This window comes from Diprion similis, chromosome 4 (genome assembly GCF_021155765.1).
Source record: "Diprion similis isolate iyDipSimi1 chromosome 4, iyDipSimi1.1, whole genome shotgun sequence".
Classification (NCBI taxonomy): domain Eukaryota; kingdom Metazoa; phylum Arthropoda; class Insecta; order Hymenoptera; family Diprionidae; genus Diprion; species Diprion similis.
In genome coordinates this window covers 11,538,637-11,557,842 of record NC_060108.1, presented here as the reverse complement: position 1 = coordinate 11,557,842, position 19,206 = coordinate 11,538,637, and the positions used below count along the sequence as shown (strand labels likewise).

The following is a 19,206-nucleotide window of genomic DNA, read 5'->3' as shown; positions in this document are numbered from 1 at the left end:
GCAGAAAAATCGAGAAAATACGTTTTTCGTTTTTTGGCTGTAACTTTCGATCCGTTGCTCGCAGCGCATTCGGACTGCGCTCAATCGATTTCTCTCGAAAAATTACGTCTGAATAGTGCTTGGCAGAAATAATTGCAGCACTTTTTAAAGTCGTCGAAATTTTCGCTAAAAATCCGAAGACGTTAGCTGTATTTTTTTGGACGGAAAATGACTCACCCGGAAATCGATTCGTCCGATTCTTCCCAGACTAATTGGACCCCTAGGAACTTAGAAAGCACATCAAAAATAGGGCAGCACCAGCAGACAAATTACGAACCAAAGCTCTCGATTTTCATCTTCACTTCTCTATACGTTGCTTGCACAGTATCAGGACCGTTTGCAATTACCTTATTTCGCAAAACAACGTTGATATTGTATGTCAAGGATCTGATTTCATCATCATTTGGAATAGTAGAAGAGCCAAAAAAATCTGACGGGGTTAGGTTCATTCGTTGCGGGAGTAAAATATTTTTCGCTTTAGAATAGATTCTCACGATCCTTTCCAGACTAATTGGACACTTCGAAATTCGAAGAAGGTATCGAGAACACAATAGGCCCAAGAGCTTAGAAAATACGGATTATATACGGCTTGTTACTCTGCAACCCTTGATAAACTATTTGGAACGAACGTAGCTGCGCGTGATCGATTTTTCTTGAAAAATGACGTCAATATTGGGTTTGAATGATTTAGATCGAGCGTCTTTCAAACTCACTGGATAATGGCCTTACAAAATGCATTTATGTTCGCTTTATGTTTAGCGAGTCTGACAATTACAGCAAAAGAACTTAGTATCACTGAGTCTGAAACGAACAATGTACTGTATACGTATACAATAACCTACGAATATCAAACTTGCATCAGCATGTAACAAAAAAATGACCGAATAAATCATCATAACTCTACCGAATTCGCTTGTGGATCCTTCAAAAATTATATCAAATACAGACCGCCGCTCAACTTTCGTCAAGCCTACAAGTATTAGTAACTGCTGCAAATACCTTCTCAATACTTTTTACAGCTTCTATTAGAAACGCCTAAGGAATATATGAACAGAGCTCGAGGAAACATTCATATTTTCTGTACGAATTTGTTCAAAAAACTTGTTTGACACGTTCTCATTCCTAAAAGTCTTAAGTACTGTGTTTCCTCATTCGTAGTTGAAAAGAGACTGTACCTGTTACTTAATTCTATAATGCGATTAGTCAATTTTGAGAATTGTTTCACACAATTCGAACAATTTTCACCAATTCCATGAACAAATTTCATTCACATCACAGTTTTATGTGATTTGAAAACCATTCGGGTACTGTATTAGGTAATTCTTTGATGATCACTTTGATACAAAATTCACATGAAATCTTTCGCTTCATTAATGCTGATAATTATCAATTCGTTATTCATAAGGTGGTCATCATTATCGTATGTTACAAAGACCATGTTTATGTGTCTGTTTAGTCGGAAATCCAACATGGCATCTTATAATATTGAGACCTCAATGCAAAAACCATCACGTAAACTCTGCCTTCGTCGAAATAACGTATTTACTAAATTTTTTGTCATACCATCGCAGTTCTACGCTCAAAGATGTAGTAAATTCGAATAAGGAAATGAAGTACCGCGTTAGTGTCGACGATAGATTACAGGGAATGAGCAGATTACACATTGTAATAAATTTCGTAAATAAAACACCCGTTTCTCGCCCTGGTACTCAGTCACTGTATTAGACTGCCAACTAACATTTGTAGCCTGTCTAACAAGTGTGAAACCTCTTAACTTTATTCCGAAAATTCTGTTTTCAAATCCTGGTTTCAAATACATGGAGATAGCGTATCTTCGAATTAATTTTGAAAATCAGTATTGTGGCAATTTATTTTGTACACGAGGTTAATTAGTCATCGAGTTGCATGGATTCTCCACACTGCCGAGAATTTCGATGATCCGTAATTTGATTCAAATAGGATATGAAAAATACTGGCTTACCACGTGCGACCTGAGCAGCATGTCATCAATTAGTATTATCAATTGGTGGTACACGTATTTTCCAACTTTACCACTAACGGTAAATCCCAGGTGCAGGTGTTTAAGTAATGCTGGGAGTCGTGGTGGGAATCTGTACAATTTGACTCAAATGGTAACCCCATAAACGAGTCAGTTGGTAAACCTAGGACACTACCATTACATCTGATTCCTTCTCTCCGTGTGACCTATTAGTACAAAACACAACGTAGAGCTCTTAATATAAAAGAATCATTATATCATCAAAAAGAATCATAATCATTCATTTAAAAAAAAAAAAACATGACCGTGGGCGAGCCGATGCACTATCTTTCGCCGTGATGAAAAGCCCTTCTAACTCCCCGACGAAAATATTATCACACATTTGTTTCCTATCAAGATGAAATTCAACATTTGAAAAGTTTCATACGTTTGTAGATTTTAAGAGCTTTCATGCAAGCCCCATCTTAATACGATCGATGTACGGAGAGCTGAAATATATCAGTTATAATATTTCCAACATCGTAGAAATCGTCAGTTCAAGACTACACATATGACATACGCTCATGATGGAAGGAATACATGATGTGAATGAAGAGATGGAAAGAATATCAGAGACAGTGTTGAAAAGTTCGTAAATGTAAGAAATAAGTCGATCAACATCATTTACATCGATTTTTTTGTATAAAAATTGGACTGAGTATGGCTTCGCTTTTTTGAGCAATGATGCCTTCACTTGTAGAGATACGAGAGCAGTTTTTGAAATATTCGGGATAATGAATAAGTAAGCAATTGAAAGTGCTAAGAAACGCACCGTGTGAAAAATCCAAAAGTTATATTTTACACGAAAGAAGAATTGCCTGTCAGATAATCGTCAAAAATTATTCTACTAATGAGTCTGACCGCATGGCAATCATTTCGAGCTTGATGTGAAAAAATTTAGTGTGACGCCGAACAGCACGCGTCTTGGGATACATTTCCATTCTATCAGTCACATGATAATACGCAATACGACGCGCGATAAGAAGTAAGATTAGAGAGTATCAAAATATGAATTATTTATTATTAGTTCTCATACGAACAATTCGAACGAAGACAATGCTGATACTCATAACAGAATAAAAGCTGCGGGGCCTTCTGCGGTAGCCCAGGTGTTCCCCGTGCCGTTCAAAAAGTAATTTTATAATATTGAGTACAAACACGTATGCAATGTATAGTAATCTATTTTTCTATCTATCGTGAACATTAAAACTTTTTTTTTTTTTAATTTGACACACTAAAAGCCTTGACTGAATCAGAATTGGTGTGACGTGCGCATGGACAGTTAGTTCTTCAAATATGAACGACCGAACACGGGATCAAACACCAGCATCGAGAAACCATTCACTTAAGGAATTAGTTAAGTCACTGGGAAATCACTGGAATTCAAGCTGTACTTTAATATTGAAAAGTGTGTCGAGCATCTTCAAACGTTTAGAAACCACTCGGAGATTACTGGAATTGAAACTGTTTCCTAATATTCGAAGTCGCCGGGAAATCACTTGTGAATCGTTGATGATTTCAAAGCGAGTGGCCCCTTTGACTATCATCTTCGAATTTGTCGACAGACTTCTTGGTACAACATAATGGTGCAGTAAAAACGAGTCACAAATAAATTTGTACAAAAAGTAGTGATATCACGTCAAAACGCACCTCTGGTGCAAAAAACTTTCGCCAAGTATATCAAAAATGTGTTCTCATTCTTTATAAAAAAATATTCTAATCACATACTACTGCCAAGTACATGTCTGTTAATTCACGGTGAAAGCATGATTGCAACTTAACCCTTAGCTACTGGGGTCAGCCTGACCCTAAACTTATCGATGATACTGATCCAGCACTGATCCAGCACTGGGACAGAAAACTGGGCCGCAGTTCGCAAAATCGGTAGCGGTAGAGGCCCTTGTACTGTGCCCATGGTAAAACCTTTCATGGGCAGTAGTACGGGATAAGGTTATTTAAGAAAATTATTTGTATAGTTATGGAGCTCGAGTCATTCTTGTTTGTGTGATGTGTACACTAGATGCAACCTTACGTAAACTGTCAATTATCAAGTAGAATAATAAAGTTTTCCTGTTTGTTTCCGAGAAATAGCACGGCATTTTGATTTATTGTTAACTTGCGATTCATAGTTTTGTATTGGTTTCTGTCTTTTTTGATTCAGTCTAATCCGTGAGAAAATTCATTGATTTTTCCATTATACAATACGGCTTCTTGAGAATTTCGGAGTGACAGACATCAAAATGAATCTATTTTAATACGGTTCAACGTTTTTTCGTCTCTTGGGTGTTCACAAGATTTTTTTGAATTTCAAAAGGCTATTATTTTACTCAATATTGTTAAAAAAATGAGGCCGTAAATTATCGTATGCGATGTTGAAAGTCCTGACTCCTGTAAGCTGCAGACATATACATAATAACAAGGTAAAAAGGAAGGTCAATAATAATGATTACCTATCAAACAAATTGATTATGATCAATTTTATTATCACGTGATGACTAGATAATAATATATAAAGATCCGTAGTAACTGGTTTTGGATGTATTTTTAGAAAACCACGCAAAACGCTGCATGGATCTGTCCTTGACTAATTATAGTGAACGCCACAAGTCATCCGATATTCTAATATGATACACTGCGCGATTGGGACGAGTCAATGGCTTTGATTCGAGTATAATATGTATATAATATATTATATAATTGAATGTACAAGGTTATCGCTATCGCTATATCGCATACATACTCGGCCAATATATAATTATCACTAGATCCTTGCGACTTAGAGACACGTAATTTGACGTACTCGTCTACGATCAATTTTTGGTATCAAGAAAAGGACGAAAATATTCCCTTCCACGTATCGGGATCCAAAATATCGGGCGCTATGACCCCGAGTCAGAATACATGCGGCTCAAATATTTCCCGTTTATTGTTATAAAATACTTTTCCGTCGTATTTTTCGCCTCACGTTAAATAAATATAACAAAGTAAAGGCTCAACAGCTTGCACGAGATTTTCTATGCTTCTACATTCGTGCAATTTCCGTCTGATACGATCAGCTGACCGCTAGCATGTGCGCCATATTGCTTATGGCCGCGCCCGTATTTTGGATCCCAATATTGATTGAGTAAAATTTGCCGAAGAAAATACCGCTGCAGCGCTCGCAACTAAATGTATTTATATGCTTATTACTGTGAAGTTGTTTTTCAACATGTAATATGGACAATATGGATACGCGATCGCAACGATCCTGATTCCACCGAAGTTCTTTGACCAAAACATTTTTCCGGACACATATATGAAGCTCTTCGGCAACGGACAATGAGTCAACGAATTTCTTTTCTTTCTTTGGTTTTTTTTTCTTCGTTTTTAATATAAAATTGATTGATAAAATTTTACACAAAAACTGTGTGTTTAGTGTTTACGTATACGCAAATTGTAATACATACATATGTCATGGCGATGGTAATAATGTATCATAAAGTATTGGTTGTATATGATTATTGAATATTATTATTAGTTATAATATGAATGTATATGAATCAGCTGAGTGAATGCAGCGGAATTACAAGGGACAGACGCAATAGTTTTTGTACGTTGCGGAAGGCTTGTAATTATTATACTATGTATATATATATTTATAATATTTTATATGTACACAACTTATACACGAGGAGACTTGCAGTGTGGGTATAAGATTTTATAGGTACATGATGATTTTTTTAAAACTCTGATAGCTAAAAGCATACATATACAATAAAATCTAATCTGACATATTTACAATATTTTATGTTTTATTCCCATATAGCGTTACAGAAGCGTGGTAGAAGACAAAAGTAGTACCGCATCACTCGACGAGGAGCATCGTGCTCAAATATTCTTTCAGTGTCAGGTGTGAAAAAAGAAAATTTTTTTCGGTCAAACTTTAAGAGCGGTATAAAATTTCAAGCATAATTCAATGCTGATTAGGAAGCGAGCTGCACAAATGTTACGCAAACGTGAGAAAGGAAAAAATCCGCACAGTATTTACCGATCGCTTACTTATCCGAAAATCGATTTCACATAATTTCCGGGTGAAGTCGATATATGATCAATTGTAAGTTTAGTGCCAATTGCATCTGTTTTCAATAATTCTATTTCCCACTGCGGAAATATCGAGAGAAACATTAAATAAAAATCTCAACGTAATTATTATTGAAAGAGTAAAATGATCTCCGATCTTAAATTTCGACACTTACAAGCCATTTCCTATTTGATTCAGCGTTCTCTAATTTCTCGATTTTTGTTATTATTCACACAGACTCGTTGATTTATCTTTGTTTCATATTGGTTGCAGTAGAATCGATAAATTATCCATCGTCATTAAGATGGTAGTACGCTGTTCCTGTACACAGACTACATACCTAAAATTGTTTTTAACGGTACGACACAATAATTAATCTATACCTATCCTAGCTACCAAATATTAAATCTATAAGATATTATTATATCGTAACGTGAAACAAAGAACTTGTATACATAAATATATATATATATATATATATATATATATATATATATATATATATATATATATATATATATGCTCGCGCGTATGTGTGTGTGTGCGTGTATGTGTGACTGTGTGTGTGTGTAATATAAATCTATGTTAATAGCAATGTTATATTTATAGTAGTGTCACGTGTAATTATACATGTATAGTATGTACGCAATATATCTAATGACAATAATAATAATAAATAATATCTTAATTGTAGTCAACATTAATCAATGGGGTGTGATGATGAGTTTGTTTTTGCTGTTCTTGTTTTTTCTCTTATCATTCATTTTTCTCAACGCTAGTGTTACGTTTGACCATACACAATCGAACATTGGGAACAAACACGTGGTTAAACAGTTCTTTGGGAAGTTGATCGAGTGAAGGAAGAAGGTAAGGGTGGATTAAATTCGAGCACGATATACAACCGAGGTAAAATAAATGAACGTATTAGACACAGAGGATAAGAAAAGTGGAGAAAAAAAATTGCGTAAATTGTTTGAAAAATCTTTAACGGGGTTTTTCTGCCAAATTTGTTCCCAAGTTCCGCATGATTCTAACTTATATTCTGATATCAATCGATCTTCGCGGTACATCAGGGAATTTTTACGGGGGTAGTGACGAATTTGGGGGGTTATGTGGCGTAGTGAGGGTGATGGTGAGGGTGCGCTGGTGTCTCTCCAAGCCATGAGTCTGGCGATGGAGGGAAATCGGGGTATCCTACGCCTCCTCCACCCCCGCCACCCCCGCTCGACTCGTTGCTCAAGTCTGACGGTGGTCCTGGTACCATACCGCCGGGTCCTCCTGAGGGATTAGTTTTCTCATTACTTATATTATATCTCCGAGTTCTAAGCCAAATTCTAAAAGATAAGGTCCAAGATCCGAAATTTTTTTACGGCTCGTTTTGACAGTTAGGGTGAATTGGCTTGAGATTAAGATTAGAAAAATGAAAAAAATAGCTGTGAAATAACATTCCTGTTATGTGATAGAAATGAATCTGAGTAAATTGATCGGGCGACGAAGAATAAATGTATACTACTTCTAGCTTTTATGTGGAATTTTTCAAAACAGTACGGTGTAATACGGTTATCTGTACGAGTATATTTATATAAAATCATACTCGTGATTTTTTTGGAAATTTCCACGATGATAATAGAATATGTATATTGTTTTTTACACATTTCCTTGAATAGTGGAAAGTTTTTGGAAAAATGTTCTCACGGTATAAACTAATTTTCAGAGCTAGTTCCGTAAAAGAACAAGTTGGAAAACATTATTTCAGCGAAGACCGAAATTTTTCTATAAGCCTGTTTTTCGGATTACAGAGGTCCGAAAACTTGAAGGGTCATTAAAATTAGAGAAAGTTATTTTCGACCAAAATCGATACTTTTTTTGTATCACCAAAGTTAATGAAAAGTAAAAAACGATACATTTTCTTTTGATTTGAATGAATCCGATGAATGTAATACAGTATAATAATAATTACCCAGGGTGGTGTAGACGGACAACCCCGCGTCGGGTGGATAAGGAAACTGTGGTGGCAACGAGGGTGATCTCGATGCCGAGAGGTACGGCGGTGTCGTGCCGCCAAGATATCCTCTGGGTGGTCCACCGCCTCCTCCACCCCCACCACCCCCCGGACTCGCACCCTCACCGTCCATCCCCATGTTGACCACTGTTCCGTAGCTGTCGTTGCTCAAATCTGTGGAAAAAATTGAGAAGGAAAGTTGTAAGAATTATTTCTTGAATCGGTTTACAGTGGAATAGATTCATCGACTAATTATTATCAAATAGTTGAAAACGTCGTATTTCAAGGTTTTATTTTATCGTGGCTACGAAACTGAAAAACATGAAGAAAAGAATTTAAAAAAAAAAAAAAAAAAAAATTCTATCACTTTTTGTTCGAAAATCAGATAAAATCGTGTCATTGTTATACCTAGTTTTGATAACAATATGAGTATTAGTTACATCTGCAATATTACACATCGATGAATAAGTTTGTTTATATATTATCTGTCATTGCATGTTCCGCAATTAATTTATCGACCGTAACAATATAAAACTGTGAATTGACATGGATGATAAACGGAGCCTGCGATGCTTTCAATTACTACTGTTGACAATAATAATTGATAAGGTATGTCGGTCGGCATGCTCACGCGGGGGCCTATAATAATTCATAATTAATCATCTGTTTTTTCTACGGTTTATTTCCTTTTTTTTATTTATAGCTTCACCCCCCATAGATATATCTGTTATACGCATATGGGGGTAGTCGCCACACGTTACGCTGTAGACATAAAACACGAGTTAGCTCACGTCGCAATCATCTGCCTCGATCGTGGGGTAGATATACCGACTGTACCGAGTCCGATCGAGGGTAGATCAAAGCTCCGAGCCTCCCCGAATAATTACCATTTAGTCCACATCCCATCTCCGGTCGTCTCTCTTACTATCTATATATGTCTCTGATTTTATCGGTAAATTTTTTTAACACGCTGCAACGCTTCAGAATTATGGAAAAAAATCGTTTAAAAAAAACCAGATTGATCGAAATATCGGATACCGTACTATAATGTGATATTGAAGGACATGCTTATTTTCAGAAACGAATTTTTTAACCGAAATACCGATCCAAAATTTACAATAATCAGTCAGATGAAAATTATGACCGTAAAAACCTTGTCGAAAGTTGGTTCATCGATCCATATAGACGTATTTTGGAAGAGGTGCGACAGCGATATGCTAACGCCCTTTGCAACAGCTTGTTATCGATCATCATCGCATGCAGTAATTTTCCACGAGGATGAGTAGTCATGCAGCGTTGACTTGTGCGCTAGGATTTTACCGACGCCGAGGGGGAGACGGAAAAAAACGACGAACAAATACAGTTATGCAGTTATTAACTATAAGAAAAAATAGGTGATAGTAAAAATTCGTAGACTTTCTGCGCGTCGGTAGCAATAAATCACGGTTTTCGTGTGGCGCTTGGCACGTACAAGAGGACAGGAGACTCCAACCCCCTGCCGATAATGACCGGGATCACCTCTTCGTCCTGTTATACTATATAATGCACTCCATATGTCGAGAGGAGTCACACTAGAACGACTTTGCACGGCCGACCCGCAACGTGCCTTTATCTTGATGGCAGGGCGATGATGATAGGGGGAAGGTTGTGGCAATATGTATAAATAGATCACGGACAAAAGTTCACGAAAAATGAAACTCCAAGTATGATCACATGATTTTGTTTAGACAGTGTACAATGAATTTGAATTCTAATAATTCTTATTATTAATTACTAATGGTGAGATAAAAATTTGAGCATATAGTGTTAGGTGAACAAAATTTTTTTGTTTCAGGTTTCTGTCGAAAAGGTAAGCGGAACGAATCTATGAACTTTTTGGGCTATTCAAGTTGACGGTTTTCAGTCGCATCTTTTCAAGAATCTTTTTATTCTGCGATTTAAAATCCTTATTTAGCTGCTTTTACTCCGGAATTTTTGTCAAACTTCCACGCAGGCGAACCTAACGCTTATTTCTGATACATAAACACAGCATGACATTGCTGTCATGAGACAAGATTATTCACCCGTTTCAAAAAGCCGTGTTACTAAAGAGCAGGTTCGTATGGTTCCAAACTTTGATCTGACGTATTTCACCGTACAATAAAACCAGATACGCCTGATTCGAGTGTCAAGAGACAGGAGGAGTTGAAAATCTATTTTTAAGGCATGAGCATTGAAAAGTCCACTTTTTGTGGCAGTTTTCGTTCCGTAAAGTGACGCTTTATATGGCAGCGAACAAAGTTGCGGAATAAAGTCTTTATTCCGCAGTTTTGATGCGCAGTTCGAAGTGCGCATCCCAAACTGCCGAATAAAGTAGCTTCGTCGAAGAGATCGCGACATAACCTCACTCTTCGTTTTGTTTTCAATGCTCATACCGTAAAAAATATTGTACGTGGCATGCCCGTGAACCGTTTTTTGGCTCGGATAATTTCAGTACTCGCTTCCGGCTCGCTTCCGGCTCGCCTTCAGCTCGTCCTGAAATCTTTATCCTTGCCAAAAAAACAGGCGGTTTACGGGCATGCCACATAAATAGCTATTCTACAACCGTGACGCATGATCTGACATTTTTATAACTACCTGACCATCGAAAGTGAGAAAAATGTGGGCAAAATATATCATAAAATTCTGAAAATATCTTAATCAATTGACATAGATCATATAGATTTCCTCAGGATTTCTTTTCGGATGTTGATATTAGATGGAACCCCGGACCACCGTGGAGGTGAGTGCAAGAATAATCCGGGAATAATTAATGGGGAAGAAAACGGCGCGTGCTGGGAAATGGGAGGGTGCATGGCTCTTCCGCCGGGCGTAACGGCGCAGGTAAAAGACCAGCAGAATCGCGTGTTTCCTAATCTACGGCCTGAAATCTGGGGCTCACTTTGCCGACAGTTAGTGGGAGTCGTTTCTTAAATATTTTATCAGTTTGTACATCCGCGAAAGACATCAGCTGCTGTGCAAGGATTGGTCCCTTAAGTCCGTGACGTGTGGCGAACTACCCCATTTTTACAATAATGTCTTTGAACTATGAACCCCTTCCATTCTTGACCTTCGCGCGCCGTTATTCTTGTCATTAGCTAAAACAGTCATGCGCACTCACCGTGGTGACTGAAACTCGAGTCCAGATCCACTTTCAGCTCGTCTTTGTCAAGGAGCTTTTCGTGTCGAGGCGAATGTCCGCCTCCGCTGCCGCCCTTCATGCTCCGGAAATACTGCGACCATCGAGTCCTTCCCGCGTCCTTTTTCAACCTCTTCTCCTTCGCTCTTCTACGATAACGGAAGGAAAATGTCAGTTCAGATTATCAGAAAATGTAAACATTTTTATCGCGTATGTTCATAACGATCTTTGAGAGAGACAAGTTGGCTGTTCGATAAACTGACGAATTCAGGTAGGTACACTGTGAAAAATGGCGGTGTTCAAAAATTGACAAATAGTGGCCGGTGTGGACTACTATGAAACAATTTTTGTAGTCAATTCAAAATGGTGTTAAATTAACACTAAAAAATTTTTTATTGAAGTCCACACCAAATTTTTTTTACACTGTATTGAATATTTTAAGTTTCATATTGAAATTTTCTTGGAAGTTTCGAAATTTCTTTCCCGTTTAGTAAAGTACAGTAATATTACTTTTGATCATTTGATATCTGAGAAATCTAGACTTATTGCAGCATCTAGTTTCAAAATTTCGAGAAATTAAAATAGTCAGTAATATTGCATAACTTTAAAACAATGTCATGTTGAAAAGATTTTTAAATAAACTATTTCAACGCAATCACGGTTGCCTTATCAATGTAACTTTTACTATTTGAATAAAATATTTTTTATGAAATTTGTGAAATCAATTCGAAGTTGACTGTAAAATTTTCTTTATAATTCCTAAGAAAATTCGGTGAATTCGGAATTCCCTTAGTTATTATTGCAAAAAAATTAGCAAAATAGTAGAATTCTAATAAACATTAAGGCGTTAAAAAAACAAATATTTTCATAGAAACTTATATATATGGTATAACAGGCATGAAAGACACTATGAGCAATTCGAAAATGTTTTCTGAAAGTCTCTGAGACCGATTGCAGCCTGAGTTTTTCCTTTCCAGCCTTCAATGTATGTGCGAAAAATTCTTATTACCTGTGCAAACCGAGACAGATTAAATGCAAAAATTTTGAATATAGATTTCCTTGAAATACTATACTACCAAGTTTTTTTATAAAAATTGTCGGAGAAATATTTCCACCAAGGTTCTACGCCGGAAAAAGCCTCGAGAAACTCCGGCGTCTAAACAAAATTGCACGTACTGAGGTGTGGCCACATTTTGCGAGTTTTAAAGTCGTTTCGGGCAGAAATCTGGCTTATAAGTACTCGGGGTATAAATTGCAGTGAAAATAGATTTTGATCGTTCATCTGCGGCGCGTCGGAGGTTGGAGTCGGAGTATCTGGACCCTCAGCCAAGCCTCGGGGCTTCGGAAGCCCTTGGCAGTTGGTGGTGAACCCCTTTGGACCGACCGAATACCATCAAGTTCACAAGCGATATTAACGAGTGAAGCTACGAGTCCGAACCACTTTTTGCTCAGCGAAATTTTGCAGCACCCGTAACGATTAAACTAGTCTATCATGGCTTCATGTCTCGGTAATAGTTGTCATAAGTACGTATTGTTTTAAGTACGCATTTAAAATGCAAAATCTAAATCAAAGGCATCTTATCATGTTTTGCATTTTTACACTTCCAATTCATTTTTGAACAAGCAATTTCTATTTTCGATTTAAAATGAGAAAATGTATGCATTTTGCCATTCGACTTCTCAGAACTGTACTTCATTTTGGGCTTAAAGAGGGTAAGTATTTAGCAATACATAAATTCTATATTCCTCGGATGAAGCAGTGTTTTGATATTTAGACTTGAGTGTTTTCAGTGTGTTCTCAATACCTACGATTAGCTTAGCTGGATCTAGGAAGACTGGATGTTGAAAACTCAAGTTTTCGGTCATTGAAAAACTGTTCTTAAAACACGATACTTGTCTCTATTTAGATGACATTCTCAAAGGTATTTCCCGATTCATTCCTCAAATGCAATTGAAAGCAGTCTCTAAAACCAACCTGTTTTGGAACCAGACTTGAACGACGCGCATGTCCAGCCCTGTATCTTGCGAAAGCTGTTCTCTCACGTGCCGCGCCGGTTTTGGACTGTTGTTGTACGCCAACTTGAGCGTCTCCAATTGCTTTGCTGTTATTGTCGTCCTAGGTCGCTTGTTTGGCTGATCACCGTCTATGCTGCCACCGTCAGCCAATTCTGAAATTTCATTTCAAGTGATGTCTAAGGATGTGTCTACTGCTACAGTAACATGTGACTGACATTACATGAATGATTGCACTGATTTTCAACTTTGTGTTGAAATGTTGTTCATGATTAAGTACAGAGAAAATTCACTGAGATAAATTTCCGCAATGTTTGTTATTTTAGATCCGCAAAATCTTTACATGGTCTCCTATTTTTTTAATGATTTTATTTAAAAGAATTTTAGGTTATTTTCGTTTTTGTCTGTAATTTCGTAAAATGGTTGAATATCTCGAGTAGATGATTTAAAAAATTGAAGACTTTTGGAGAACTGCAGAAAAATCGTGAGGTTTTTAAAAAATACAGAAACAGATTAAGAAGCTCGAAAAAATTGACAATATTATACTTGTGCGACTTTTATTTCCTAATTCGACCTAATACACAGATCTTAAATCTCTGTGTACAAAATACAGAGAAATTTTCAAATTCAATGAATACTCAAAATGAAAAAATGATAGGATTTTTTCCAACTTTGCATGTAAAATTCTTGTAGGGATATCAGAAGGATAAAAGTTGAATATCACTGACCTTTGGCCTTGGCCTGTTCGTAGTCGGGTTTGCAAACCAATTTCCTGTCCTCCATGAGATAAAACTCATCACCGGTGTCCAGTTGCCGCGAGCAAAGGGCACATGAGAAGCAGGTGAGGTGGTATACGAGCTCCTGTGCCCTGCGGACGACCTGGGATGGTGCCAAGCCCTGCCCGCAGCCAGCACACTTCGTTCCGAAGCGCCTGCCACACCAACAACACACAACACCTTCACATTACATTCGTACATGTCATTTGCTTGGATCGGTGTGACCGAATTTGTTAATTAATAAAATTTTCGGTATTTTCTCGCTACTTTCAAACCCATATGTGTATTACCGGCCAATATTTTAGTTACTATTGTGAGTTTAAGATTCGTAAAAGTGGAAAGAAAAATATAACCAAGAGTGACGAAATGTTGAGGGGTGGAACAGAATCACCCGGACACGTGTGCGTGCGCAGTGTACAAGGTATCGCGTTGTAGATAAAAAAAAAAAGCTAAGGTGACGGGGGTTGGGTTGGAGAGGGGTGGAGGGATCCTTAGCTCGAGGTATCGCAGAAGAAATATGGCGTCTAGCGTCCCCGGGAAGAAGGAATGGCGGGTGGGGATGTATGGGTACAATCATGCCACAATCGATACCGCGTAGCTGCTGAAGGATTTTTTCATAGGAGAGTGAAAGAGAGTCCATTTTTCCCGCAATGCGTGTGTGTAAAAGAGGCTCGATGAGTTACGACGTGGTTAAGGTTTCGTTGAGAAATAGAAGGACATTTTGCCTGTATTTCAAATTTTCTCCCTCGATTTAATAAACCTTAACCACTAATTACTATCTTTTTGTTAATACTTTTGTTGCTACTCTTCTCCTCGAATTAAAAATCGGAATAATTTCGATACCTTACTTCCGTATCGTTTGCAACATCTTATCATGTAGTTACTCGTTTTTTTCTGCGGGTTGCATGACGTGGCAATAATTTATTGCCATGTATGGGTGAGAAGAGTGAAAACGAACACATGGCAATGAATTCCGGCATGATTTTTAAAGGTCACGAACCAGCTGCTCAAGGAATTGACCAATCTATGTATTTACGTAATCTCATGTGGTTAGATTTTTTATTCTTTCCCCCGTTGGAGAAGAAACCATATAAATTGTGGTAGAGATGGAAAAAGCGTCTGAGTACTATGTAAGATCTTCTTAAACGTGGTTTTAATTTAGAGGAAATGTTGGATTGGATGGAAATTTTAATCTGTTGCTACGGTGACATCGACTGCGACTTATTCAAGGCGAGTATGAGTTGATGCTTACTTGAAGAAGTCATCCTTGCAGAATACGTGACCGTTCCTAGCAAAGCACTTGTCGGTTAGACGTGCTCCGCAGTCGCGACAGGTGAGACAACGAGCGTGCCAACACCTCTCGAGTACCCTCAGGATATACCTGTCCAAAATGGCTTCCTGACAGCCGCCGCACTTCGGTATGGATGCTGAAACAGAGTCCAAAAAAACTGTGTTTACTGAAAAATACTTTCTTCTTATGATTCATCTATCCGGATCACCGAATTTTCAATTCTTATCAACAAAGATATTGGTTCAAACAAGTATTATTGACTCATAAGTTGTCTGACAAAGAGAAAAAACAGTCAGTAATATCAACGATGATATGTTGTAACAATATGACTGTTTTTTTCTTTCAGTTTCGACGTCGGTAACCTTAAATTTGTGAGACTTATACTGTGAGTGCGAGGGTGCAGAAAAATTTCCTAATTACAAATTCAAGATCGATCGTAAATTACTTTAATCACGGGGGGAGGGGGGGGGGGGGGGGAGGGGAGGGGGGTAAAATTGTATTGAAGAGTGGAAAGAGTTTCAATTGAAAAATGGAGGCAATACAGATTCGGTAGAATTGGAATAATTTTTTGAGGGACGTTTTTCATACTGATCAAAAACGAAACAGAGATTGTGATCAAGTTTTTCGAATCTTACTGTTTATTTATCACACTTACACAAAATTGGAAAAATATATAGAATCATCACGGAATTTGGTGATGTCTTTGAGGACTCTAGAAGTATGTATAAATTTGATCCAAACGCCGAAAGTCCTCGGAACCTACTTTCATTGATCTTATTCGGTAAAATTTAAAAAAAAATGGTATACGAGGTTTCTCAAATTCTTGCAAAATCTTGCGATTCTTTTTCACTAATACAGAGGACTTTAATTTTGCGAGGGTGTTCGATAATTATATAAAACAGACAGTACGGAGATTCTTGTCAAGACTAAACTGATTTGCTGTATTTTATTTTTATTTGATCCGTCGTTTCTAATTAGCGTTTTCATTTCGCAGCTTTGATTTTTCAAACAGTGAAAATTACTACTCAGAAAATAAAATTTTCTTTTATCAAGACTTCACTGGATTCTTTGTCGAGATTTCAAACTAATCGTAACACCGCTCGAAAAGAGAGAATTTCAGTAACCAAAAATTGGTTATCGGTTTTACAATCAAATCTGCGGAGAACTATTCCATAAATTTCACATTGAAAACATTGTGAAATTTCCTTTGGCACAGCATTATACAGCGTCACGTTATACGTTCGATTGTGCAATTTCGACTTACAGAGAAAAACGTCGGGCAGATTTGGCGACAGTTTTAATTCGGCTCCGGGTAATTCAAGGGGTGGAAAATTCCTCAAGTTATTGGCATTGTGATGATGGGATTCAGGGCTGCTCTGTGGTGGCGTTAAAACCTCTCCACGACCCGGATACATTCCTCCAAGGGTGACAATTTCGCAGCCCAACATATCGCCCTTCCGGTTTTTGGTTGTATCAGAGAAACTTGAGCACACAATTTAACCCCACATATATCGTTCCGATTACAAATTTTCAATAATCAACGGCTCAACCACTCATCAACACTTTACCACTTCAGTGTTCACATTGCGTCATCGATAACGTTCCATTTTTTTTTTTTTTTTTTAAACAGATCATCCGTTACAAAATTCGTGTGAAACTCTTCACAGAAAAAGTGAATTCTACGATCATTAGAATAATTAACGATATTTCAATTCTAGACAAGGGAATAACTATTTCTATTTATTATTTTCATGCAGCCAACTTTTTCACCAAACACTCTAACAGATTCTCCTCCCGTCACTAAGGCATTACCGTCGCTGCGGAAGGAGGACCATCGAGTTTTGCTCAACAACGCTACCGGAAGAAGTTGATGGGGCGACGTTCACCGCTCGACTGAAGCGGCGAGGGTGGATTGTGCGCACGTGTTGCCAGAGGATTGGTGGGGGGTTAACCACGCCCATCCACCCCCAGTCAGCGTTTCGTTGGTCGAAGGGACCGCCGCCCTTAGCATGGCGCATCTAAAAGCCCCCCATCCCCCCATCAACCCCCGTATTTACACACTCTGACAAAAAGTCCTCGCTGCAGTGAACGAGAGGGAGAGAGATTCGTGGGCGGATGGAGGGGTGGAAAGGGCGAACGATGATGCCTCGTTGAATACGGTTTCGTGACAACGCCAAGGGTCGTTGAGGCACTGCCAATGGGGTTCGTGTGTTCCTTCTCGTTCAAGGTGGGCTCGTTTTATTAGAGATGAACCGAGGCTGGCCCCCGGCCTTTGGATTCCTGCAGCGTGGCATCTCATCAGAAGTTTAACCCTCCATTGTCACTTAGGGTAAGATTGACCCGCAGTCCAATTTCAGGGTTGAATTTCGGTAAGGAATTATCAATGTTTGAAACGGAAACTACTGTTCCGTAATCCTCCTTCCTCTATTTCTTTGTTTTTTTTACTTTCAAAATCTTGAATTTATCGAACATCTCTCACTTCCGTCATCGCTTTTCGGCGTTGTTGATTGGATTTTAAACCTGTTGATCGTGACGTCAGGTTCATCGCGTGAACTACTTTGTTTCTCACAGATTAACAGGTAGGGATGAATTTTTGTAGTTCAAGATACAACATAGATCCAGTTTAAAAAAAGCCACTTATACAGATATTTCACAGCTGCATTCTCGCAAACGTTTGTGAAACACTAAAATATCTTAACATACAATTCTTATAATGACAAATTTAGTTCTGACGGTTATAAATTTGGAAAATACTTATACCATGAAATTATACAAATGCGTTATTCTAATTCACTTTCCAATTCCTGATAACGGTGAAGAAAAAAAAAAATTTGTTTTTGGCTGGAAATCTCAGAAATTGAACATTCTAGTCGATTGTAAAGAATTTGGAATCGACAACGTCAATTCGAATTAGCATCGTAATGTTTCTTCCTTCGCGCTAGTCTCTCGTATAAAACGTCGTTCCTTTCGATCAAAAAAAATTCAATAATCCATCAGTGAAATTATTAGCAAAAGCTAAAATTTGCGGAAAACTCATACATTAGAATACAATAATCGAAAGAATTATCTTCTGCTTTTAGAATCGTTTAATACATTAATATATTTTTATTTCTTCTCGGTTCACTACAAGCGTCCATAAATTGCGTCGACGATCATGCGTTATAAGTCTAACAACAATAAAGGCTGTTGGCTTTTGTTACAAATAGACAAGTAGACCGGAATGAAATTCTCGGTCCTTGCCGCATCGGGTTTGGACTTTCCGGTGAGTTCCCGACGGGTATTGTTGGTCAAAAGCAGAAAGGCAAGAGGCAAGGGTTTCCTCGAGGACAATAATAGTTGCCTATACCTGAGCACCTACTTTTACAACCAGTAGGCAAAATTCGTACGTTTTATGGCATTGTGCAGTAAATCGGTAGGCGTTCATTTAATGCAGTACAGATGGTGTGATTCGTAGCCTCCTGTGTTTGCATTCTTCGCCGTACGGAAAGAATATTTTGGACGGAATACAAGAAGGGATAAAAATTTGACAATGATGCAACCTATATCTGAAAAGCCAATATTTTTCCTTGACCTTGTATTAAACAAAGATAGTCCTGCGTAGAATATTTGCTAAATTATCACAGTTGCAAGTTACGAAGATCCATTGAACAATACGAATATACAAGATACTGGAACTATAAACCAAAGTTTAGACACCGATTCTTCATTTCTAGTTGCTTCAATGTGGATGAAAATCTATTAGGTTCGTCCGATTTCACTCGTAATTTTCATCACGAAAGCTAAAAAATCACGACAACCTCGCGATTTTGAGGTTACAGTGCTAAAAACGT

At 37.8% G+C, this 19,206-nt stretch overlaps 1 protein-coding gene across 6 annotated transcripts in view; it reads right to left on the bottom strand.

Annotated features, from left to right (window-relative positions):
* Positions 1-7,136: 7,136 nt before the first annotated feature.
* The window catches only part of LOC124405568 (LIM/homeobox protein Lhx3), a 61,968-nt gene continuing 49,898 nt past the window's right edge, over positions 7,137-19,206 (bottom strand). For 2 of the 6 annotated variants that reach the window (XM_046880585.1, XM_046880588.1), the window contains 6 exons: positions 15,338-15,512; positions 14,038-14,249; positions 13,272-13,464; positions 11,279-11,445; positions 8,098-8,313; positions 7,137-7,415 (listed from right to left, as the gene is read on the bottom strand). In XM_046880585.1, coding sequence (XP_046736541.1) covers positions 7,246-7,415; positions 8,098-8,313; positions 11,279-11,445; positions 13,272-13,464; positions 14,038-14,249; positions 15,338-15,512 — 1,133 coding nt within the window. In that variant the 3' untranslated portion in view covers positions 7,137-7,245. Of the gene's footprint in view, positions 7,416-8,097; positions 8,314-11,278; positions 11,446-13,271; positions 13,465-14,037; positions 14,250-15,337; positions 15,513-16,640; positions 16,840-19,206 lie in introns of those variants that run through there. The other 4 variants (XM_046880586.1, XM_046880589.1, XM_046880590.1 and 1 more) reach the window with 3 other exon arrangements.